The following is a 26,053-nucleotide window of genomic DNA, read 5'->3' as shown; positions in this document are numbered from 1 at the left end:
ATAGAGATGGGAGAAGTTTTGGAGGATTGTGGATGTTGTTCCTTTATTCAAGAATGGGAGTAGAGATAGCCCAGGAAATTATAAACTAGTGAGTCTTACTTCAATGGTTAGTAGGTTGATGGAGAAGATACTGTGAGACAGGATTTATGAACATTTGAAGAGGTATTAGGAATAGTCAGCATGGGTTTGTCAAAGGCAGGTCGTGCCTTATGAGCCTGATAGAATTTTTTGAGGATGTGACTAAACACTTTGAAGGAAGAGCAGTACATATGGATGTAGTACATATGGATTTCAGCAAGGCATTTGAGAAGGTACCCCATGCAAGGCTTATTTTATAAAGTAAGGAGGCATGGGATCCAAGGGGACATTGCTTTGTGGATCGAGAGCTGGCTTGCCCACAGAAGGCAAATAGTGGTTGCAGACGGGTCATATTCTGCATGGAGGTTGATGACCAGTGAGTGGTGTGCCTCAGGGATCTGTTCTGGGACCCCTACTCTTCGTGATTTTTGTAAATGACCTGGATGAGGAAGTGGAGGGATGGGTTAGTAAGTTTGCTGATGACGTAAAGGTTGGAGATGTTGTAAATAGTGTGGAGGGCTGTCAGAGGTTATAGTGGGTCATTGATAGAATGCAAAACTGGGCTGAGAAGTGGCAGATGGAGTTGAACCCAGATAAGTGTGAGGTGGTTCGTTTCAGTAGGTCAAATATGATGGCAGAATATAGTACTAACGGTAAGACTTTTGGCAGTGTGCAGGATCTGAGGGATCTTGGGGTCTGAGTCCATAGGACGCTCAAAGCAGCTGCGCAGGTTGACTCTTTGGTTAAGAAGGCATATGGTGTATTGGCCTTCATCAATCGTGAAATTGAATTTAGGAGCCGAGAGGTAATGTTGCAGCTATATAGGACCCTGGCCAGACCCCACTTGGAATACTGTGCTCAGTTCTGGTCGCCTTACTGCAGGAAGGATATGGAAGCCATAGAAAGGGTGCACAGGAGATTTACAAGGATGTTGCCTGGATTGGGGAGCATGCCTTATGAGAATAGGTTGAGTGAACTTGGCCTTTTCTCCTTGGAGCAATGGAGGATGATAGCTGACCTGATAGAGGTGTGTAAGATGATGAGAGGCATTGATCGTGTGGATAGTCAGAGGCTTTTTCCCAGGGCTGAAATGGTTGCCAGAAGCGTTCACAGGTTTAAGTTGCTGGGGAGTAGGTACAGAGGGGATGCCAGTGGTAAGTTTTCTTTTACGCAGAGAGTCGTGAGTGTGTGTGGAATGAGCTGCTGGCAACGGTGGTGGAGGCGGATACGATAGGATCTCTTAAGGGAATTTTAGAGAGATACGTGGAGCTTAGAAAAATAGAGGGCTATAGGTAAGCCTAGTAGGTTTTCTATGTTTCTATATAAAAACAGAGACGTGCCCCCAAAAATTAAATGACAGTTAAATGTTAGAACCCCAAAGTCACCCCCCAGCTCTGTTCCCCCACGTGTTAGCAGCAGCAAGCAACTATCCTCCTCCCCACCAGCAGAAAAAGCATTGGCACCTACAAGCGAGCACTCAAACATGCAGCAAAGACACGAAGTACCCTAAAGACTACTTGTTCACCCGGTATAGGTGTATGGTTATAGGGGTGTATAAATCATGAGGGCACCGATGAGGTGAATTGAATTGAGTTGACTTTATTATTTAAGCACAGCAACATTGAAAAAACACTGTTTGTGGAACATGGAAAGAAAAGTGGGGTTTTAGCCAAATGCAGCAAATGGGACTCGTATAGATGGGAATTCTGGTCGGCATGGATAAGTTTGGTAAAAAGGCCCACTTGTGTGCTGTTTTGTTCTATGATTTGGTTTAAATGTTCACTTATCCTATTTGATAACGTAATTTATGTTGTTGTTATTGTGACAGAAGAAACATCTCGGGTATTTGGAAACCACAAAAGACAAAATGTATTGGGTTTACACTGATCTTTATTAGAATCTAATTTCTGGATATAAGAGGGTGTTGAAGGAATGATAATTTCCTTTGGATTTTCAGTAATTATCTTAGAATTGTACTCAAGTTTCTGAGGTGTGTGGGAATCTTAAGCTTATTACCACTGGTACGTGTGAAGTGCATTAAATAATGTTGTTTCAGCGAAGCTTGCTGCCTGCACTTCAGCATTGTATTGAACACAGTTGAGCATTTCTGGAATCATTCACAGTTAATGCAGCAGATGTTATGTAAGCATAGAAATTACATATTTGTTTTGATGTTTGAAATCCTAAATTAAAAAGATTAAACAATTTTTCAAAATTCTTTATCCATATGAATCCAGAAAATCCTCCAAGTGCCAAGCAGCCTGTTTCCAAGATGCTGGTCATCAAAAAAGTTTTGAAAGAGGAACCAATATTCTCAACAAGCTTTTCTTCCTCAGGAAATCATCTTTCAAGCGGCAACAAAAACACTGCAAGCCCAAGTGTTTACAAAAATCTGATACCGAAACCTACAGTTCCTCCCACAAAGGTAGAGCAGTGCGTTTCTTTTTACATTAATTTTTCAAAGGCATGCTAAACTCTGAAATGAAGGTAATTGTGAAGATGAACATTTAAATAAAATGAATAATGAACTAGTAATTTCCTATGAATTCCGAATTTGATTTTATTTCATCTTCAGTTGATTAAGTGTTAAGTGTATCTTGTAAAATTGCACTTGACATAATATTTTCATCTTATTAAACCCCATTCCAGAAGATGTTTTCACATATTCTGGATGAAAGTAACTGCAATAATAATTCATGAAGTGTAATCTGCAATATCATTATATATACTTGGAGTAAATGTTTGATGGGACTGTATCAGTAACAGCCAAGAATGAGTATGTCAGGCACTAAAGGTTAAACAGTTTCATTTAATTTTCATTCAGGATACAGGAGAGGTTCTAGCTTTTTACTTTATAATGCAGTCATATATACTGATTGTACCTCATTATATACAAGTAATTTTCTGCTGGGTCAAGTTTGGTCTTTAATATCCACTTGTTTTAACCCCTTCTAGCATGTATAGATATAGTTTTTCAGTAATGTTGTGCAACTCTTTTGGAAGTATCATAAGGTGTTATGTATGCCTTGACCTCCAACCATCATGTGGCATTAGGACAAGTATTGTTGGGATAGGAAACAACTTCTTCCCCCAGGCTGTGCAACTACTGAACTCACTACCACCACCAGGTTTCACCACTTTTCAAACGCTAGTAGCATTATACTGTTCACTTTTTAACTTGAGTTGTAAATGCACCTTTTTATTTGTTAATTTACTTGTAGTACTATTACTTTCTGTGTTGTTTTTGAGTTATACATACTGTGTTGTGCACCCTGGTCTGAAGGAGCACTGTTTGTTTGGCTGTATACATGTTGAAATGACAATAAATTTGATCTTGAACCTGAATCCTTGTGCCCCACGCTGTGCCACCATTGTTCCTTGTACTTCATACAGGAATATAATATTTCCCATCATTCATAAATGAAAGGTTTGCACGCGCTATTACAAGATTAGCGGTAACACAAGAGTTATTATCTAAAATCAAACCATTTGGAGAGGCATAATGTGTTTAGGAATATGTCAGAATGGTTTTGTGAAAGGCAGGTCATACCTTACGAGCCTGATTGAATTTTTTGAGGACACGACTAAACACATTGAAAGTAGAACAGTAGATGGAATGTCATTTGACAAGGTACCCAGTGCAAGGCTTATTGAGAAAGTAAGGAGGCATGGGATCCAAGGGGACATTGCTTTGTGGATCCAGAACTGGCTTGCCCACAGAAGACGAAGAGTGGTTGTGGACGAGTCATATTCTGCATGGAGGCCGGTGACCAGTGGTGTGCCTCAGAGATCTGTTTTGGGACCCCTACTCTTTGTGATTTTTATAAATGAAGGTTGGAGGTGTTGTGGATAGTGTAGAGGGCTGTCAGAGATTACAGCGGGATGTTGATAGGATGCAAAACTGGGCTGCGAAGTGGCAAATGAAGTTCAACCCAGATTAGTGTGAGGTCGTTCATTTTGGTAGGTCAAATATGATGGCAGAATATAGTATTAATGGTAAGGCTCTTGGCAGTATGGAGGATCCAAGGGATCTTGGGGTCCAGGTTCGTTGGACACTCAAAGCTGTCGTGCAGGTTGATTCTGTGGTTAAGAAAGCATACGGTGCATTGGCCTTCATCAATCGTGGGATTGAGTTTAGGAACTGAGAGGTAATGTTGCAGCTATATAGGACCCTGGTCAGACCCCACTTGGAGTACTGTGCCCAGTTCTGGTCGCCTCACTACAGAAAGGATGTGGAAACCATAGAAAGGGTGCAGAGGAACATGGATCGGGGAGCATAGATTACAAGGATGTTGCCTGGATTGGGGAGCATGGCTTCTGAGAATAGAAACATAGAAAAACCTACAGCACAATACAGGCTCTTTGGCCTACAAAGTTGTGCCGAACATGTCCCTACCTTAGAAATTACTAGGCTTACCTGTAGCCCTCTATTTTACTAAGCTCAATGTACCTACCTAAAAGTCTCTTAAAAGACCTTATCGTATCCGCCTCCACCACCGTTGCCGGTAGCCCATTCCATGTACTCACCACTCTCTGCATTTTTTTAAAAAAAACAACAAAAACTTACCTCTGACATCTCCTCTGTACCTACTCCCCAGCACCTTAAACTTGTGTCCTCTTGTGGCAAACATTTCAGCCCTGGTAAAAAGCCTCTGACTATCCACACGATCAATGCCTCTCATCATCTTATACTATCAGGTCACCTATCATCCTCTGTCGCTCCAAGGAGAAAAGGCCGAGTTCACTCAACCTATTCTCTTAAGGCATGCTCCCCAATCCAGGCAACATCCTTGTAAATCTCCTCTGCACCCTTTCTATGGCTTCCACATCCTTCCTGTAGTGAAATGACCAGAACTGAGCACAGTATTCCAAGTGGGGTCTGACCAGGGTCCTATATAGCTGCAACATTACCTCTCGGCTCCTAAATTCAATTCCACGATTGATGAAGGCCAATACACCATATGCCTTCTTAACCATACAGTCAACCTGTGCTGCTGCTTTGAGTCATATGGACTCGAACCCCAAGATCCCTCTGATCCTCCACACTGCCAAGAATCTTACCATTAGTACTATATTCTGCCATCATATTTGACCTATCAAAATAAACAGGTTGAGTAAACTCAAGTCTTTTTTCCTTGGAGCGACGGAGGATGAAGTCAGAGGCTTTTTCCCAGGGCTGAAATGGCTAACATGAGAGGGTACAGTTTTAAGGTGCTTGGAAGTAGGTACAGAGGAAATATCAGGGGTAAGTTTTTTACGCAGGGAATGGTGAGTGCGTGGAATGGGCTTCTGGTGATACAGTAGGGTCTTTTAAGAGACTCCTGGATAGGTACATGGGACTCAGAAATTACCTAGAGTTATCCATAGCCCTCTATTTTTCTAAGGTAAGGACATGTTCGGCACAGCTTTGTGGGCCATAGGGCCTGTATTGTGCTGTAAATCTTCTGTGTTGTTGGATCCATGGCCCTTGTTGTCTCAAGACTGCAGACCATGCTTGATGGTCTTGATCACCTCAGACTCTTTCCATGTGGAGTATGAGGAGGCTAATTAAAAAATATAACGGAGGCATAATCTCTTGAACAATCTATCCAGCAACCTAAACGAGTGCTTCTTGCTTAAGTGGAGTGTTGGTCATGCTCAGATAATTTACAACTGCTGCAGAATTTTCTTAACTGGAGAGGATGCAGTGTACAAATATTACTTTAAAATGGTGACCTGCCATTTCAGTAGAAGACACACTGAGCCGTCGAGAAGAGTAGCTCATCTACCGTCAGTGTTTTGTGTGTCAGTGAAATTTATGGTGTAAAGATCTTTGTATCACAATTCTGGCAATTTTGTCAAACCTTGTGGATTGGATTGCTGTCAATTTTAAATGTTTTTGATGGAAATTAATGCAGCAGACAATGATGTGGTTATGTAAAGGGGAGGTGACTTAGCAGGAAGCAAGTCTTAAAGGTTGTTGGCGTTGTCACTGGTGTTTTAAAGCTTATTCTAAAAGTGAAGTCATTGATTAACAGGCTTGGTGATTTTGGTGTTTCCAATGATCAGACTGGTGGGCTTCAGGGAAATGAACCAGTTTCAACTGAAGCTCATGATTTCCCTTGCTTTCCTTGTGTCAACAAATGTTTTCTGGGTTCTGAGGTCATTGGCCTTTGAACGTATATTAGGCCAGAGTATAGATTTATACTCTGGCCTAACCTCTAATTTCCCCAAATCCCAGTCCCTAAATTCCCAGACCGTTAGCTTCTTTCTGTCCCTAAAATCATCCTTCTGAACCTAAAAAACTATTTAAAAAAACACTAAATCTGAGAATGTTGATATTTACCCATTTCTTGATGTGCATTTAGCCATCATCTTATCTGGTATCAGCAAGTGGAGATAGCAGGAAATCTGGACAGTAGCTGAGCACAGCACCATGCCCAGTATTTCTCTGTGATTGTGTAACATTTATTGATGACACCTTTTCAAATCCCATTACATCTTAGTCTCTGTGCTTTATTCTACAACAATGCCTGATTTATCTTGAAATCTAAAGATGTAAACCTGCATCAGACAAAAACCTAATGCCTATATGATGCGTATTTCATCTGTTTTACTCGTTCTATTAAATAATCTCGAGTTAATAGGTATCCCAGTACATGCTGTACTGGTTGGTTTTTCACTTGATTTGTTTACTGTAGCCTTTGGCATTATCTATTTTTACTGTTGCAAATCGGTTTATGTGCTATTCTAATACTATTCAATAACATTTATTCTTTGTTGTACCATATAATGCTTTCTGATTTCTACACCATGTAGGTTGATAATCCTCTTGGACATTAACCCTGAAATAGATTTTTGAAAATTTTTGAAAATTTCCAAAATTATATTGTTTCACTTGGTACAATTTCCAAACTGAAATGTATGACCTAATCTCCCTCCAAAGTAGTCTGGCAAGTCCCACAATTCTATCACGTATAAAATTAGTTTTAAAGAAGCAAGCTCATCAGCACCACCTTGTGGTAACCTGAATTGGCAGTTTAACAGCAAAACTTTTGGTTATTGAATATAGATTTTTTTTATTGGAAAGTAAACTTTTTAAAATTGTTCAACTCTATCCTTTGGAAAAAAGGCATATGCTGGACAAGGAAAATACAGTATTTAAAGGCATCCTGAGAATCAAGATCATACCAGATTACAGAAGGAATTAGAAATTTGGGCAAAACAACGAGTTAGGTGAATTCTCTCCAACTGAAAAATGATAGGTAATGATGTCAGAATCAGGTTCATTTTTCACTGGCATATGTCATGGAATTTATTGTTTTGTGGTAGGAGTACAGCACAATACATAAAATTATTATAGGTTACAATAAAAATAGTGCAGTAGACAGATAAATGTTAATCTGGTGTCAGAAATTGAAAATTTGTAAATGATAGCTGGAAGGCAATGTGATTTAATAATGTTACAATTTGCATCAAAATGCAGGAAAACTGGAACAGATCTGCACACTAGAGAAACACAATTTGAAACCCCACATGCATTAACTAGGAAATATCATTACATCAATGAGTTAGATCTTGAGGATTGTAAGCAAATTCTTTTCTTTTTCTTCTGCAGGATTAGATCAATATTGTAACATTGGCTCGGACATACTTGAAGTTCTTGTGCCAGCTCTTTAAGCAATAAAAGAATGTTGAACTGATCATCAAGATAAAGAAAAAAATAGGCAGAAATAGTTCAAAATTGTGAGGATGTAGCTGTCAAGCAAGATTAGCTAGTCTAGACTTTGGTTCTAAAGGAAGATCTGTAACCAGGTTTGATTGACTAGAAACTGATGCATGTAAGAGAAGTAAGAGAGCATTGACATATGTATTAACCAGTCAGTTAACTGAAGAAATATTTCTCTGCATTAGAAAGTGGTGTTTGTAGACACGTAGTTGAAATGACTAATAAAGAAAGGGAATGGAGTGACACAAAAGCAATGGAAGAGAAAATTCAAATGGGACCTCGTGGATTATTTGGTCCAATTGTCTGATCTTGTGCTATTTTTGAATGCATTATTTTTATTGAAGGCACTTGTGAAAATGTATATTTGTTGCACCCTGCAATTAGATTTCCACATTTCCTTCCTGTTTTCCAGATGTTAATTTATTCAAAATTGATCATTCCTTAATGTTAACACGAGGAAATCTGCAGATGCTGGAAATTCAAGCAACACACACAAAATGCCGGTGAATGCAGGCCAGGCAGCATCTATAGGGAGAAGTACTGTACTTCTTCTTTATAGGTGCTGCCTGGCCCACTGAGTTCCACCAGCATTTTGTGTATGTTGCTTGATTCCTTTATGTTCACTCATTTCATTTGAATTCTAAGTTTGAGAGTTTCTTTACTGTGTTCTGTGGATGAACATATCTGCATGACTGACAATTCAACAATCTGGATTGATACTCTCAGCAACTGGTTTAACTTCTGAATTCAATTAAATTTACCACTTCAGATGTTTTCTGGTTCTGTACTCCTACTTGATTAAAACTCTCATTTATGCTATAATTTGTAAACAGAGTATGTCAACCATGCATTTTGCAGCCATCATTTTCCAGAACAAATTCAGCAATCTATGGTGCTTTCAAATATTTTATTCACCTCATTGCTCTTTTTGCTTAACTTTTAGCTCCTTCCTGTATTCTCATTCTATTTAATACATTATTTTGTATTGAAAGTGATGAAGTTTTACAATGCGTCATATTGATCTTATATTCTTTAAGCTTTTGATAATTGTTTTTAAATACACCACTACTCATGTCATTTGAATGTAGGTGTGGCATTTAATATCAGAAAGGCTATGTACGTAAGCTATGGAAATGGATAATTAAATATCTTGCATAGTATTCCCCTCAGCTGTGTTTTACATAGTCATATTTATTTTGAAACAAAAAAATCTTGTTGAAATTCTGGTCAAAAGAATGAATAAATACTTGTTAAGTTATGAATATGACTTTTACGTTGTATTTCTTTGTGAAGTTGCAAAAGATACACAAATTGTCCAGTATTTCCTTCACCAACCCCAGCTTATGTTTTTCTTCCCACTGGGCAAAAGCAGGTACTAGAAGAAACTGCAGACAAATTAATGTAAATATCGATCAGTATTTTTTTCATCTTGCATTCATAACTAAATCCCTGCAGGTGGACCCTGAGTTTTAAACACCCATACAAATGAGCAGTGGAGCGAATGGGGATGGGTTTGCATCTTCTTTCAGATGAGAACATGGCATTTCCACATGCTTTCTCTCCCATCTCCCCACAACTTCAACAGATGGTGGCTGAGTCAGTGAGGCTGGCTGGCTGCTGCTCACACTCCTGTTCAGCTGTTTTTGTGATCATCTCCCATGTATTGTGAGAAATTCAAGTTACCATCTGTTCTGAATAAAATCCTGTTGTAACCTGGGGATGCCCTGTATAGAACATTGATTATGTTATGAGAACCTCTTTCAGATACTTTTTGTAGTATGCTTAAATAATTTGCTGTAGTTCATGTATATTTATGCAAAGGTAAAGATAAAAATGTATTAAAGGTCCAAAGGTTTCCTACCATGTATTTGCCATGTCCGACAATTTGGTGGTCATTCTTTAAGATTTGTTGATTTTCATGGACTCCTTCAAGTCTTCAAAGTTTATGTAATCTTGTGCTCAGAAAATTAATAGAATTGCTTTTTTCCCCATGTGTTCTCAATTATAGCAAGGCCCATGGAAATCTACTGGAAGGGAGAACAAACCTGGCTTGCATTTTTCTGGCCAAGATTCAGCATTTACAAGCCCTATTGCAATGATCAAACCTCCAGCACAGTTCAGTAGCACTTCTTGTCACATCTCCCCGAAAGAGGTATGATAATAATGAAAGTTTTCTTAACACTGAACGATACTGTCATTTATTTTCCTTATGTCAAAATGGCAATGTGTTTTGAAAATCGTCTTGGAAATTCTAATCTAGCTAGAATTCTGAAATTACCCAATTATGGGAAGCTCATCTACAAAAAAAATGTGCAGGAGCTGGAAATCCAAGCAACACACACGAAATGCTGGAGGAACTCAGCAACCCCAGCAGCATCTATTGAAAAGAGTAAATAGTAGACATTTTGGGCCAAGAGCCTTCATCAAGACTGGAAAAAAAACATGAGTTTGGATCAAGAAGGTGGGGGAGGGGGAGGAAGAAGTGCAAAATAGTAGGTGATAGGTGAAACTGGGAGGGGGAGGGGTGAAGTAAAGAGCTGTTGGGCGAAAGAGATAGAGCTGGAGAAGGGGGAATCTGATAGTAGAGGACAGATCAGAGGGAGGTGATGGGCAGGTAAGAACATGAAGTGAGAGAGGGGAATCGGAATGATGAAAGGTGAGCGGAGGGGTGCAATTACTGGAAGTTCGAGAAATCAATGTTCATGTCATCAGGTTGGATGCTACCCAGACGGAATACAAGGTGTTGCTTCTCTGAACATGAGTGTGGCCTCATCAGGGCAGTAGAGCTACCATGGAAATCTAATCACTAGCATATTCTGAATTTTTTTATTGTGTGCTTCTTACTCCAAAGAGTAATTTGTCTGTATGTGAAATGATGGGAGTTTGCACTGATATTGCTCTTAAGTGCAAAATATGGAAGGGAAGTGTTATTTTATACATGTTTTAAAATTGCTTTTATGTCAACAGCTTCATACTTGGAGAATGTCACAAAGTGGAGTCCTTCACTCATTTGCGTCATGGCTAACCTGTGCCTTTGTTTCATTTAAGTTCCATATCCCTTGATATCTAAACCTCCAAAAATATAACACATTTTGAGAATTTTAATTGGCACTACATCGTAGAAAGTTCCAGATTTTAGCTGAGTAAGTGCATTATGATTTCGCTTCTAAATGAGGGAACATACTTTTTAAGATATGTCCTCTTGTTTTCAAGTTCTCTTCCAGAGGGTTTTTACCAAAGGAAACAGGTTATCTGTATCTTCTGTTAGATTTAATTTCATTTTAAAGGTCTCTCATTTGTCATGCCTCTACCTCCTACATTGATTTTCTAAGTGTCTTAAAGCTGACTTGAAAATTTAACATAATCCTGTGGTGTATGTACTTTGTCTGCTGGAGTATCATTCCTGTCTTAAGTTTCATTGAAATGTCATAGTGAATATTTTTGAACTTTTGGAAACAAAGCTTGCAAAATTCTTCAGAGGAACAAAATTAAATTTGGTGTTTGTGAAATCAGATAAATGTACTTTGTACCTCTGTCAAAGTAGCATTGCTAACCAAAACTTTTAATCCCCCATGCTGATGCACAAATTTTGAAATGCATTTTTAAATGATTCAGCAGGTTATTTGACAGTTGTGTATGATGTATGCATCTTCAACTTCAAATAATAATTGAAAATACATACAGTATATTTTAGTGACCTTAACAGGAGCAAAATTAATATCTTTTGTACTGAGTGTGAAAAAACATTGTTTTATTCCCAGACTCCTTCAAGCACCACTCCTCCTATCGAGATGAATACGAGTCGACTAATAAAAATGACTCGTGTGAAGACTGACAAGAAGAGCGAGTTTTTGAAAGGATTAAAAGATGACCGGAATGGTGAAATCTCAGAACATAGAGATTTCAACAAATTAGAAGTTAGTGAAATTATGGATTTTCATTTAATATGTAATATTTGCTGGGTCAATGTGGGTTGGAATGGAGTTGTCTAGTCCCACAACCTTGCCTGTTTCCAGCACTCAGCCATTACTTAAGGTCATGTGAAGGAACGCAAATTGGCCAAAGTCTTGCTGCTGTGATAGTGGGGGTCATGATGTATCTTACTTTTGGTACTTCTGTCTGAAAGTGGTCAATATGTATTGCCTCCATTCAGACCAAGATGAAGTAGGATAGCAGAGCTTCAGCCATATCTGGTCATTCTGATACTGCTTGGCTCTGGATTTGGACCCTACTGTACATGTCATGCTGCAATGCAGCTTCCCTGGGCTGGCATTTCATGGCATACCTCAGCGAATTGGAGTTGATCCCTGGTTTCATGATAATGGATGACTGAAGGATATGCAGGTTATGGAGGTGACCACGTACATTGATGCTGATTTATCTCAATGCTCAGTTATCAGAAGGTAGATCTGTTCTGATTCTATTCTATTTGATGCAGTTACAGTGCACTTCCCATGAAGAAGGGTACAGATAGATCTAAAGCTTGCACACTGGCTACTTGCAGTGATTTCGTGGGCAGGAGCATGGGCCGTAGCTGGTTTGTGAGGACTCCTTGTCTTATTTCACTCACTGTATGTCACAGACTTAGTCTGGCATTGATATCCGTCGGAACACAGCCAACGGAGGCAGTGGTAATGCTACCAAGCCACTCTCATAAGCTATAGTGTTCCCCACTCCCAGTACATTCTGTGCCATTAATATATGCAGTGGTGCTCCCAAGTGTTGCTGATCGTTGAGTAGTATTGATTAATTAGTGAGGGAAGATCTTAGATGGTAATCAGAAAGTTTTCTTGCTAATATTTCTGATGCCATGAGGTGGTGCAAAAAAGATTCACAATGATGTTGTCTGAATTGGAGGGAGAAATTGGATAAGCTTGGTCTTATTTTCCAGGTGTGAGGGAGAGTGAGGAGGGACATATTAAGGGTGCATAACATTATGAGGGGCATCGATGGGATCTAAGGTCAGTATCTTTCCCATAGCAAGGGTGTCTGAAATTAGAGTGCATAGATGTGAGCTGTGAGGGAAGATTTTTAAAGGAGATATGGGAGGTAAATTCTTTGCACAAAGTGTAATTGGTATCTGGAATGAACTGTGAACGGAAGTGTTAAAGGTAGAAAAGGCAACAACATTTGAGGTGTCTTAACAGGTGAATTATTAGGGAGTAGAGAGTTAATGCAAACAAGTTAGATTAATATAGATGGGTATGAAGTTTCGCACAGTTGTGGTAGGCAGAGCTGTTTCTAGGCAATATAACTCAATGGATTGGTTTCTGGAGTGTGACAAGGGCTAGTGTCTCCTGCCCTCACACCTAGTAAGGGGAAGTAATCAGGATCTATGGTGGAGTGATTTGGCACATTATATGAAAGGTATAATTTGGTGATTGTGTTGTTTGATTATTCCTTGAGACTGCTTGCAATTTGGGCGTGAGTCCCCGATGATGGTGAAGAGGACTTTGCAACATAGGACTGCTTGCAACAGGGATGACTTCGCAATTTCTAAATTAGGAGTCTAGGTTGATTTTAAAAATTTTTTTTTTGTTTTAAGTTAGCAGTGCAGTCAGTTGAGTGACTTGCAAGTCCATTTCAGAGGGGGTTTAGTTTAGTTTTATTTGTTCTGACATCATATGTAGTACTTATGAGATTAAAATGCTAGGATGTAGATAATTAGCAAACCATATGGATCTTTACAACACCATAGCAGTTTTTGTAGTTGTTACTAACTGCTTGTTTTCTTCCCAAAGAGAATTAAATGTATTTAAATTCCACAGCTGGCATAATGAGATTTGAATTTGGGTCCCTAGATTGTAAATCCATGTCTCTAGGCTGTAAGTCTGGATTATAGAGCATATAAATATCATCTTCAAGTAATATATTTTTATATTTAGATCCTAATTCAAATTCCTGTCTCGTGACAGGCTATTGGGAATGCTCACTTGGAGGTAAATGGGGAAATTCTGTTAACTTTGGCTTGAAGTGGTGCATTTAATGACAGATTTGTAAAGTTTGAAGGGTAGAAGTAATGATTTTGGAGAATCTTTCAGTAATGTTAAAGTCCCCCTATGACTTGATACAGAACTATCAATACTGAAGTTGTTGATAATTTTTCAGCTGTCACAAATATTCAGTTTCTATTAATGTTATTGTGTTTATGTGAAAGTTCTCAGACCAAGAATTAAACTGTGTCCAAGTGCATCATATCACTGAAAAATAATGAAGAAAATATCCTTCCCTTTAATTTGTCATGACATAGAACTTACACTTCTGCTCACATTTGTAATAGTTTTTAATGTATTATTTTGTGCTATCAAGTTAATTGGCATACATATAATTCCTTGTGCTTTTTAAAATCAGAAACAAAAAAACTTTAAGAAAAATTGTTAGCAATAACTTACAATTCAGACAACATATGTAGAGAGGAAAAAAGCAGCTAACATCATCCTGATGAAGTATCATACATACAGTAATTGGGGCATGTTGATTTCCATTTTCCTTTTTCAAAAATTTGAAATTAATTGAAGCACTAACTTCTAAAATCAACATTCCAAAGCAACCATTTTGCAATAGCACATAATTTACTTTAACTTTTTTTTTACCCTACCCTGTAGGACTGTGTCCATGATATTCCAGAGCACCAGGAAAATGGGAAAGCAAATGGTCATCAGCATAATCTCTCCTTCTTTGGTCCAGAAAAAAACTACCTTTCCAGTTCTCTTGAAGCAGAACATAGGTATGAATAATTAGTTGTTTGTGAGACTTAGAAAAAAATAATTTAAGTTCTTTCATCACACTGGATGATACTTTTAGATTTAGATTTGGTAGAGACTGTTGGATCTCTGACAATCAACAGAGAGAGACGAATTCTTTGAAGAATTGAATACAAGCAGCTTTGTTGAGTGTAGGTTGACAGTGGACAATTGTTTTTAATTTCAAGTGACTTAACACAAAATGCATGATCTTTCGGAAGGGACTGTGATCCAGATGAAGGAGCTTTATGTCACTTATGCCCAGGAGAGATGATCTTACTCAAAGCACTTCAACTGGATGAAGCATTATCTCCACATCTGTCACATGATGTTCGCAAGACTTTTGTATGTTTGTGTGAGATCAACTCATTCTGTCAATTCTTTGTCAACTCCTACCTTTGCTAAGGGTTGACTTCTCAAATGTGGGAAATAGTCAATGATTTTGAGGATCTCCAATGAACCTTTGTTATCAGAAGGCAAAGTGTTGCATTGATGGCAGGGTTTATTTACTTAGATATACAGCACAGAATATGCCCTTCTGGCCCTTCAAGCTTTGGGCCATGAGCAACTCACTCATTTATCCCTATACTAATCATAGAAGAGTATGCATTGACCAGTTAACCAACTAACCTTTGGACTGTGGGGGGGAACCAGAGCACCCCGAGGAAACCCAAGCATTCCATGGGGAGGATGCACAACTTCGTTACAGAGGACACTGGGATTGAGCTCTGGACTCTTGTTTTCCTTTAAACGCTGGAATTAAACCTGTTTTCATATATCCATTAATGAAGGTTTTATTTGTCCTTGACAAACATGCTTAACACCAACTCTGGGAAATCCATCTTGATGTAGGTCAAGTGGAGCCCACTTGAAGACTACAGTGTTCCTCTTGGATGAGCCCATGCAAGTAAAGTCAATTTCAACAGTACAGCTGTCCACTGAATTTTGAGAAGTGGGGTTGGTGCTTAAGATCAGCATGAGATTCTAACAGTTGAAAATCTATGTACATCAATGGAACACTTCCAGAGAGTGATAATATCTGTAGAGTGAAGGTCCCTTTGTAAACTTCTGAACTTGAATTTTTACACAGATTATTGAAAGCAATGGGTTGGCAAGAGAGCCCTGAGAATGATGATAACTTCTCACCTCTGACTGAAGATGAGCTCAGGGAGTTTCAGGTTAAAATTGAGCAGGTGTGTGTTACAGCATTTTAAAAATACCATTTCATTGAATAGTTCTTTGTTTAAATGCAAGATTAATTGTGTTTTGTTGGTCAACTAGTAATATCATGAGCTTGAGTTCAACAATCCCATTTGATATTTGATCTTTGAATCTTTTCTGTCCTTCCTAGAACAGCACATTTCTGTTATATATTTTGTGTATTTGTTAATTACCAGTGCTGTTTTCAAATCAAAATATAGGTTATATTTGACTACTTAAATATAGAAAAAATGTTCCCCAGGACTGCATGGAGTTTAAGAACATACGAAACAGGAGCAGAAGTAGAATATCTGCAGATGTGGCAATGGACTCTGTTCCACCTACCTGCCTTTTCCCCATAACCCTTAATTCTCCTGCTATGCAGCAATCTATTAAACAGTGTCATAAATATACTTAATGAGGCAACCTCTACTGCCTCTTTGGGGAGAGAATTCCAATGATTCACACCTCTCTGGGAAAAGCAGTTTCTCCTCATTTCCATCCTAAATCTGTTCCCCAGAATCTTGAGGCTATCTTTCCTAGTTCTAGTCTCACCTATCAGTGGAAACAACCTTCCTGTCTCAATATTATATACCACTTTCATGATTTTATGTTTCTTTATGATTCCCTCTCTTCACTCTGACTTCCAACAATATTTATATCTTTCCTCATTCAAGGAGACCAGAACTGCACTCAGTGTGCAGTTCAGGTGTGGCTTCAACCATACCCTGTGCAGTTGCAGCATGACCTCCCTACTTTTAAAATCAATCCCTCTAGCAATGAAGGGCAGCATTCCATTTGCTTTCTTTAAAGCCTGTTGCATCTACAACCAACATTTTGCGATCCATGCACAAGCACTCGTAAATCTCTGCACAATAGCATGCTACAGTCTTTCACCATTTACATAGTAATCTGATCTTAATTCTTCCTTCCAAGGTGGATGACCTTGCTTTACCAACGTTGTACTCCATATGCTTGCCCACTCATTTAGCCTATCTACATCTCTCTGTAGATTCACTGCATCCTCTGTACATTTTCCTTTTCGATTCAGTTTAATGTCATACGCAATCTTCAATGCACTTCACTCAGCCTCCAGTTCCAAAACGTTTGAAGAAAATTAAAGCCAACTCAAAATATGAATGGCCATAATGAAAGAACTGCTGAATCAGAGGTGAACTTTAAGCAGAAGGAAGGATTTGCAAGAAGTGTTATGATTGGAACATCATCCTAATAAAAAATAAAGTAACATTGTTCCAGCTTGGTTCAATAAAAAGTGGGCGTTTAATTTAGAATGGTGTCAAAATCCCTTTTCAGGAGTTGAAGGCTTTACATCGTGCATTGTTACATGTGCATTGTTTTAATGTTCTACATTAAGCCTGTTCAATTGGATATGAAATACAAAGAGATTAACTTGGTATGTTCTGATCATATGAAACTTGCTCTGTGTATTTTAATGAAATCTTAGATTTTTTTTGGTGTGAGTTACTCAAGTAATTATTCAGTAACCTCCTTATTATAAATATCTAGACTACCACTTGAATTGCCATGTCATACAATTCTGCTAGGCAAGTGTTGAAAATAAAATTTCATGGATATAAATTCTATAGAGTCAGAGTCATGCACCAACACCCCCTTTAGTTGATGAGTTTTATTTAGTTCATGGAATTTTATATCCATGAAATGAATTTATTTGCTATACATGTTCAAACCGTATTTGTGTTTTGGTTAAATTCCTTTAAGATTATTTCTCATATTTTAATTCTGGCCATGTGCCAAATGATTTATTCCAACCATTTCAGTCCATTCAAGAAAGTATGACGTAGTGTAGAGCTGTTGAAAACAGATTTTGAATCTACACATCACTTAGATAAAGTTCTCCTCTCTATCTTTTTGTCTCCCTTCCCTCTTTCTTCTCCTTGCCCCACCCTCCTTTCTCCTGTCTTCCTCATCATCATCTTTGTCCTTCAGCCCAATTATGAGGAGCATTTTTTATTTTGATAAATTAGGTTTGATCAAGCTTCTTTTAAAGTTGGTAAGAAAACAAAAGCAATTGCATTTATTTTCGCAGGTTAAGTGTTTGTATTCACTTTTATAGAACCCATCAACACTACATTATTCTTTATTTTGCACTATTTATTTATTTTGTGATTAATAGTAATTTTATGTCTTTGCACTATACTGCTGCACAACAACAAATTAAGGTCATAAGAGCAGTGATGATAAATCTGATTAACAAATGAAAATTTTTTTTAAAAATCACATCTTATATGAAGACTGGCAAATCCAAATTCATTTAATTGTTCTTTTGCAGCTGAAGAAAAATGGCTTTAGGAAAAATGGTTTTCAATTGAAGAGCCCATGTACAGCTTTACATTTTTCCCAGTGGAGAGGCACTTTCAGTCCGGGGCTTCCTGAAGACTCAGATTCTGAAACTAGCAGTAGTACCAATTCTGATGATGATGCCTAAACTTGGTACAAATGGAATTCATGATATATGTTTTCTTATAGCTGAAGGACTAAACTTACTAAAGCTCTTTTGGCACAGAGTTATATTTTTCCATGCACAAAGGGAGATGATCATATCCCAAAGAAGAGAATTTGCTTGTCAAGCTTTTTTTCTTTTTCCTTTGATCCGCTGGTCCTGTCGAATGCTTCGTAGAATGAAATATGTCAATAAAGAAGAAAGGGGGCAAAGCACATAACAAGTAATCATTTGCAAAGAGGAAAATGAGTATTTTTTTTCAAAAGCTTGGAAAAAAACATTTGCAGACAATTAGTAGGAATAGCAATGTGATAGAACAAGCAGTATAAGTGACAAATCCATAATATTGATGATAAATTGTCAAAAATAAATGCTAACTACATACGTTTTTCAATGTCGTGACATTTTGGGAAGTTGAAACAAACTTTGTCACAAGAGGTTTATCTTCATTTCTTTGGTACAGTTGTAAAATATTCACAATAGGATCTTTTAAGTTCTTCAAACAGCCTTGATATTCAGGGTGGAATGTAAAATATAAATTTTGTGAAATTTCAAAGATTAAGATTATTTTGATAACGTTATTTACAAATTTAAAAAAGTGGCTATCACATATGAATATCTGTATGAGAAAAACTACTGCATTAAAATAACTTGGAATAAATATTTTGCATCAGTTTGCCAAAATGGTTTGTGTTTTAACAATTTTATTGAGATATTTCTTTAAGTTGCTGTATAAATAAATGCTTTTGGATTAAATCATCGACAATGAAAATCAATTAAGCATATGCTGGTATTGAGCTGGAATGCATTACATGATCAAACAGAAGCTTTCAGTACATGAGTTCCAAAATTACTGCCTGTCGATTAAGATTTCAACAAGCCTGTAATTGTTATTGAGGATCATATCCATTGAGTGTTTCTTGAAAGTTATAAAATATCAGCTTTGTTTTAAGTAATTTTAATTTTTTTTAACTCTGGATGGTTATTTGATTGTTATCTTGGAATTTGGTGAATGCATTTGCAACTTATCCCACAAAGATAATTGCTTTCTGAGTATCAGCAAAATCCTTGTGATGATCATTTTCTTTTTGTAAAAGATTGGAAATTTCAGATTTATTGACCCCCTTCCCCCCCCCCCCCCCCCCACAGCTACCATTTGAAATTCTGAAAACTTGAATGGAGTTGTTCTGTGTCACTACTCTCATTAATGAAGGTGATAAAAAGAGGATTAATCTCAAAGAAACCTTGAGTTGGTGCGTCCACAAATATTGCATGGTTTATGTGTTGCATTCTGGATGGCATTGGTATGTTATCACATGTTGTGGTACTCAAAAAAAGCACAATTTTTTTCCAGTAACGATATGAAATAGGAATAAAATTCCTGCACACATTGATTGTCATGACATCATTAAAGCAAAACTTGATATTCTATTTTATACCTGGAGAAGCTAAGAAGAAAGTCAAGTGCAGCAAATTAAAATCAAGTAGGTTGACTTCTAAATGCTGAAGTCAATAATTATTTACAAGAGACTTCTGATGGACTCAATTTGTGTAATTAACAGGACAAATACAACATTAGTTCAATTGATTTCAAAGCTTTTGTGATGCCATATTAAATTCTAAAAGAATATTAGTCCATATTTCTAAATATGAGTGCAAAAGGTAATAAATTGATTGACTTAATGTCACTTTTGCTTTCTTGTTAATGTGGCAATGTAGCTTGTGCAATTAAGTAGGATTACGGCAGTCATTCTTGCAAAGACTGCCAGTTTGAAATGCCTCACCCTCCTTGAGTATCTTAGCAACAGTAATCTTTATACCAAACAAAACACCACTGAAATGCTGTCCGTAATGACTATATCTTGGAAGAAATAGAAAAATTGCTTCAAAATATAGGAGAAGCAGGTTTGTTGCAGTGGGATGATGGGGTTGGTGGGAATTGAAGGCGTTCTCTGTATTTTGATTCAATTTTATACAATATGCTGGTAGTTAGTGTTTTTGTTGATGTTGTCAAGCAAACATCCGAATGCGAATGATTTAAAACAGCACCTTTTGAATTTGCTGTAGAAATAATTAGTACCAAGTTCTGCTAGTCATTGATTTTGCAGTTAAATATTAGGACTTTTTTGTGTTGGAAAGAAAAACTGCGCTGCAAATTTTATTTCCCAGATTACTTGAAATAAGTGAAGACAAAGATCAGAAATGATATTGAGGTAGTTTTATTCTCTGAATCCTACAAAAAAAAACAAGAAAAACTTTTGAATACCTATTGGTACCATGTTTTGTTATTTCTGTAGAAAGATTGAAAACTTATCTGATCACAGATTTGTGAGTTGGAGTTCTACCAAGCTTTTGCCTTAAAGTAATTGAAGAAGACTTGTACTTAAGAATGGTCGATTCAGGGAATTTCCATTGCTACAATTGTAACATGAACTTCAGATCCTTGGGATTATTGGAGAAGCACAAGGACAAATTTTGTATTGGCAGTTGTGTTGAAGATTCATTCTTGTTAAATGAAAATCCAAGAAACAGCCTGCCTGGAAATCATGGAAACAAAATTAGCAGAATAAATGAAACAAGAAAAATAAACATTCCAAATCATATGGTAAGGCAAACCATGTTTTCAATGTATACATTTTTATTATATTTAAAACTATTGTGCAGTGTTTTGTATTTTTAATCCCCATGAATTATTAGATAATTGCAGGTGCTTATTTTCTTTGGTATTCTACCTTATCCTCACCTCCCATACTGTAAATTTGTTGAGTAAATCTTGTCTCTTTTCCATGTGGTGCTGTTTTCTTCTTTTCTTTATAAGGTGGTGGACTGTGAGCAGAAAGATCCATTATAGTCAAAGCTCTTCTTAATCACAATAAGGAGTGTAAAGGGAGACATCTTGCGCCTCTTAATTCATCCATTTTGAAAGCCAATTATAAATTATCTTTCAGTGAACTACTCCTGTAAAAATTTGTACACTGTTCAAATGTTTGGATTGTAGTGACTTTCGGTAAGCCCTTATACAATGTGCTGTTTATGAAACTGTATTGTCTCTCACAGTTCTGCCCTTGTGGGCATGGAAATTTATAATGTATCATGAATTCCTTTATTCTGTTTGAAGATTTTTCCATTTCCGGTGCATTAATGGAAATGTTATGCTATTCCATTTATGTGCTACTGATTAATAGAATTTAGTTATTCTCATTCAGTTTCAATTGATGTCCACCCCCAGAAGAATGTTCTTTCTGGACTGATTGCTAAATATATGATATCTCTGTTATAGGAAGGGAAATATGATATCACAAGAAATTTTAAAACCAATCATCCTAATCTTGACTTGGCTTTAATGAACCATATGAAGGTTTGCACCTATATTTTGGAAGAAAGGGCAAATTACCTCTATCACAAGTAATAGTGTTTTAGGAGAGAATAGCATCATGGTGAAAGAAATACTGTGATTATGAACTTGGATTTTTCTGAAAGATATTCAGTAAAATGACCCGAAGTAGAGGTCAGACTGATAACTGCTCTCCAATGCCATCAAAGTTTCTGCATAAATTTTTGTTATTTATCTCCAGTTAGTTTCCCCTTGAAATTAACTTCAATGCAGCACTTTATCTTACAAAGCTTTTCTTGGGAAATGCAACACAGAAACAAGCCATTTACCACAGTCAAATGGGGCTGGTGTTTATTTTTCTTTTGAACCTCCTCCCACCTTTCCCCTTCCAGAGCTGTTTATATAATCCTTTTGTTTCACCTTCCTTGTCTAGCCTACCTCTTAAATGTTTAGATTTAATTCCTTAAATAAATGGAGTGCAATGAAGTCATTTCAGATGAGTCTTACTTCAGTGGTTGGTAAGTTGATGGAAAAGATCGTGAGAGGCAAGATTTATGAACATTTGAAGAGGCGTAATATGATTAGGAATAGTCAGCATGGCTTTGTCAAAGGTGGGTCGTGCCTCGCGAGCCTGATTTGAATTTTTTGAGGATGTGACTAAACACATTGATGGAGGTAGCACTGTAGATGTAGTGTATATGAATTTTAGTAAGGCATATTGAGAAAGTAAGGAGGCATGGGATTCAAGGGGACATTACTTTGTGGATCCAGAATTGGCTTATCCACAAAAGACAGAGTGGTTATAGATGGGTCATATTCTGCATGGAGGTCGGTGACCAGTGGTGTGCCTCAGAGATCTGTTCTGGGACCCCTACTTTTCCTTAATTTTTTAAATGACCTGGATGAGGAAGTGGAGGGATGGGTTAGTAAATTTGCTGATGACACAGAAGTTGGGGGTGTTGTGGATAGTGTGGAGGGCTGTTGGAGGGAGGTTACAGCAGGACATTGATAGGATGCAAAACTGGGCTAAGAAGTGGCAGATGGAGTTCAACCCAGATAAGTGTGAAGTGGTTCATTTTGGTAGTTCAAATATGATGGCAGAATATAGTATTAATGGTAAGACTCTTGGTAGTGTGGAGGATCAGAGGGATCTTGGGGTCCGAGTCCTTAAGACACTCAAAGCTGCTGCGCAGGTTAACTCTAGATAAGAAGGCATATGATGCATTGGTCTTCATCAATCGTGGGATTGAGTTCAGGAGTCGACAGGTAATGTTGGAGCTATATAGGACCCTGGTCAGACCCCACTTGGAGTACTGTGCTCAGTTCTGGTTGCCTCACTACAGGAAGGATGTGGAAGCTATAGAAAGAGTGTAAAGGAGATTTATAAGGATATTGCCTGGATTTGGGGGGGGGGGCATGCTTTATGAGAATAGGTTGGGTGAACTCAGCCTTTTCTCATTGAAGCAATGGAGGATGAGGGGTAACATGATAGACATGTATAAGATGATGAGAGGCATTGATCGTGTGGATAATCAGAGGCTTTTTCCCAGGGCTGACGTGGCTAGCACAAGAGAGCACGATTTTAAGGTGCTTGGAAGTAGGTACAGAGAAGATGTCGGGTAAGTTTTTTTATGCAGGGAGTGATGAGTGAGTGGAATGGGCTGCCAGCAACAGTGGTGGAGGCAGATATAATAGGGTCTTTAAAGGGACTCCTAGATAGGTACATGGAGCTTAGAAAAATAGAGGACTATGGGTAACCCTAGGTAATTTCTAAGGTAAAGACATATTTGGCACAGCTTTATGGGCCGAAGGGTCTGTTTTGTGCTGTAGATTTTCTATGTTTATAACTCTTCCTGAAATATATGCTTTTGAATAGTAGTTAGGTGTATACTTGGAGTGGATGAACGTAGCTTCAGAACAGAAGCAGCTCAATACCATACAAGACATAACTTGGTTGGTGGGCACCCCACCCACAACCATTCCATCACTCATTCCCTCAAAGCACAGTAGCAGAGTTTGTAACATCTGCAGGATGTACTTCAGCAAATCAGCAATACTTTTGAGACAGCACCTTTCAAATTCACGACCTGTACTTAGAAGGACAAGAACAGCAAAAGCCTGGGAACATCACCCTTGGAAGCTGTTCTCCAAGCCTGTTGCTTGGAAGTTGTTGCTGGATGGTGTGGCTCATTGGGCTGGAAGAGGCTGTACTGCGCTTAAATAAAAATAAAGCTGCACACCATCCTGACTTGTAAGTGTATCACTTCCTTCACCATTGTTGTGTCAAAATCATGGAGCTCCATTCCTAACAGCATTGTGGGTGTACCTGCACTTGAAAGATTGCAGCGGCTCAAGAAGGCATCTCACTATCACCTTCCACGGCAATTAGAAACAGACAAAAGCTCACAATCCTTGAAGGATTTTAGAAAAAGCCACAAGCCTCAGGATTACAGACCAAATGCAGGAAAGTAGAGTTAAGCCAGGTAGCTCTTCAAAAATTGGTGCAAGTATGTGGCCTCCTGTATTTTATGTTTTCCACAATTTTCACCAATCTAACTTTTCAAAAAAATTCATATTGAATGTTGCATTAATTGTTCTTAAATATTTTTAATGTTTGTTAATATTATTCAGAGTACAGCATCTGAGACTGAATTGGTAGCAATTGCCTCCAAATCACAAGATTGTGAATTCAAATCCCACTGAAGAGATGTATTTTGAAGTTGGATGTTTAGATGATTCTGAAAATGTGGGAATTGACTTAGAACAGAGAGACTAAATGCAGCTGGCTATACTTTCTGGAGTTTCCTAGAGGTTCTGCAGCGATTTTTCAAAAAGAACAAGGAAATAATTTCTGGCAAATATTTATGCTTCTAATCAACATTGGGCTAAAACCAATGATCCTTTCATTATAGAGCTTTCCTGAAGAAATCTGGCAGCAGTAACACTATAATAGTACATTATTGCTGTAAAGAACTATGTAAGTGCAAATCTTTATTCATGTCAGATGCTCTATTGTGGACATCATCCATTTTTATTATTTAGGGATACAGTGCAAAATAGGCCCCTCTGGCCCTTTCAGCCACACTACCCGAGCAATCCCACAATTCTGATTAACCCTAACTCAATCAATGGATGAGTTACAATGACCAATTCACCTATCTGGTATGTCTTTGGACTGTGAGGAAATTGGAGCTCCTGGGGAAAACCCACACAGTCCACAGGGAGTCTCTGTAGACGGCATTGAAATTGAATTCCAAGGTCTGGAACAGCCCGAGCTGTAATAGTGTCACAGTAACTGCTACACCACCATGCTGCCCTTATTACTGTTTTACCTTGGAAACTTCAGCTGTCTGCTTCTGTTGATGCAAATAGGGGAAAAATTGTATTTCTTAAAGAATACCAAAGTGATATAGTAGATTGGGATTTGGAAACTAATTCCTGAATCATTGTTATCTATTCTATGCTCCATGTAATGTGTTGTATATGTGTTTTGTCAAAGAAAAAAATCTGTCATCTGACTAGCATTTTTAGATAAGCCAATAGCTGAGATTAATTTAGTGATTCTTTAGTATTCGGCAACTTAATACATAAAAGCACACAGACATGGTTAAGAGGTTCAGTTGTTCAGACCAAATGTCAGAATGGGGAAGAAATGTGATCAAAGTCACTGACCATGGAATAATTATTGTCAGATGGGATGGTTTGAGAATCTCATAGGATTTTCACACAAGTCTCTAGAATTTACAGAGATTGATGTGAACAACGTAAAAACATCCAGTAAGTGGCAGTTCTGTGGGTGATAGAGGAGAATGGCCAGACTGGTTCAAGCTGACGGGAAAGTGACTAACTCAAATAACCACGCACTACAACAATGGTGCATGGAGGAACATCTCTGAACATGATGAACCTTGAAGTGGATGGTTACTGCAGCAGAAAAGCATAATAGGTTTCACTCCTCATAATAAAGTGGCCACTGCACGTACTTCAAGGGACTACAAGGAATTTTAGCTGCTTTAATTGTAGTTAAATCGGATTACTTAAGCTCCAACTTTTTTAAGGCGAAAAGGATTTTTGCTGATTTCCAGCATCTGTACAATTCAATACTATCACTTGTTGACTGAGGACAATCCCCATACCTTGATCGAAGCACCTTTTTGTATGCTTTGTAAAGCTGTTTAGTTCTTTATACTGTAAATCTTTTTTCTAGAGATTACTTATTGTAACCCAATGGTGGCTCATTTATTCAACTTGAGTTGTAACACTCATCAAGAAAGAACATTTAATTCTTATCCTCGCTCCTAATATTTCCAGGAAAAGAGAAATAAAGAATGGAAGGTATTTAACTAACATGAGAAAACTAATCATGTTTGTATCAATTAACTTAAGGAAAGAGAATTGGAACTCCCGCAGTTTCGCCAGCCAGAAGACAGTTTGTCTGACAGTCATGCCTTTAGAAAATTGACTGATGAGGTAAGGCCAAACCCAGATGAAAGAATGAAGTATTAAAT

The 26,053-nt window shown here is 37.8% G+C and overlaps 2 protein-coding genes across 8 annotated transcripts in view; both read left to right on the top strand.

The window, feature by feature from the left end:
* gpbp1l1 (GC-rich promoter binding protein 1-like 1) overlaps positions 1 to 18,984 on the top strand; it is a 72,714-nt gene extending 53,730 nt beyond the window's left edge. For 2 of the 4 annotated variants that reach the window (XM_059984186.1, XM_059984187.1), the window contains exons 7-12: positions 2,316 to 2,503; positions 9,795 to 9,938; positions 11,548 to 11,703; positions 14,392 to 14,513; positions 15,620 to 15,722; positions 18,041 to 18,978. In XM_059984186.1, the coding sequence (XP_059840169.1) occupies positions 2,316 to 2,503; positions 9,795 to 9,938; positions 11,548 to 11,703; positions 14,392 to 14,513; positions 15,620 to 15,722; positions 18,041 to 18,196 (869 nt within the window). In that variant the 3' untranslated portion in view covers positions 18,197 to 18,978. Of the gene's footprint in view, positions 1 to 2,315; positions 2,504 to 9,794; positions 9,939 to 11,547; positions 11,704 to 14,391; positions 14,514 to 15,619; positions 15,723 to 18,040 lie in introns of all 4 variants that reach the window. The other 2 variants (XM_059984189.1, XM_059984188.1) reach the window with 2 other exon arrangements.
* Positions 18,985 to 19,385: 401 nt separating this feature from the next.
* Positions 19,386 to 26,053, top strand: part of ccdc17 (coiled-coil domain containing 17) — a 116,026-nt gene continuing 109,358 nt past the window's right edge. For 2 of the 4 annotated variants that reach the window (XM_059984181.1, XM_059984183.1), the window contains exons 1-3: positions 19,386 to 20,116; positions 20,509 to 20,816; positions 25,932 to 26,015. In XM_059984181.1, the coding sequence (XP_059840164.1) occupies positions 20,601 to 20,816; positions 25,932 to 26,015 (300 nt within the window). In that variant the 5' untranslated portion in view covers positions 19,386 to 20,116; positions 20,509 to 20,600. The remainder of the gene's footprint in view (positions 20,117 to 20,508; positions 20,817 to 25,931; positions 26,016 to 26,053) is intronic. The other 2 variants (XM_059984180.1, XM_059984182.1) reach the window with 2 other exon arrangements.

The sequence above is a fragment of the Hypanus sabinus genome, chromosome 11 (assembly GCF_030144855.1).
Source record: "Hypanus sabinus isolate sHypSab1 chromosome 11, sHypSab1.hap1, whole genome shotgun sequence".
NCBI classification, from domain to species: Eukaryota; Metazoa; Chordata; class Chondrichthyes; order Myliobatiformes; family Dasyatidae; genus Hypanus; species Hypanus sabinus.
Note: the sequence above shows the minus strand (reverse complement) of the source record. Positions and strands in the feature narration are given on the sequence as shown.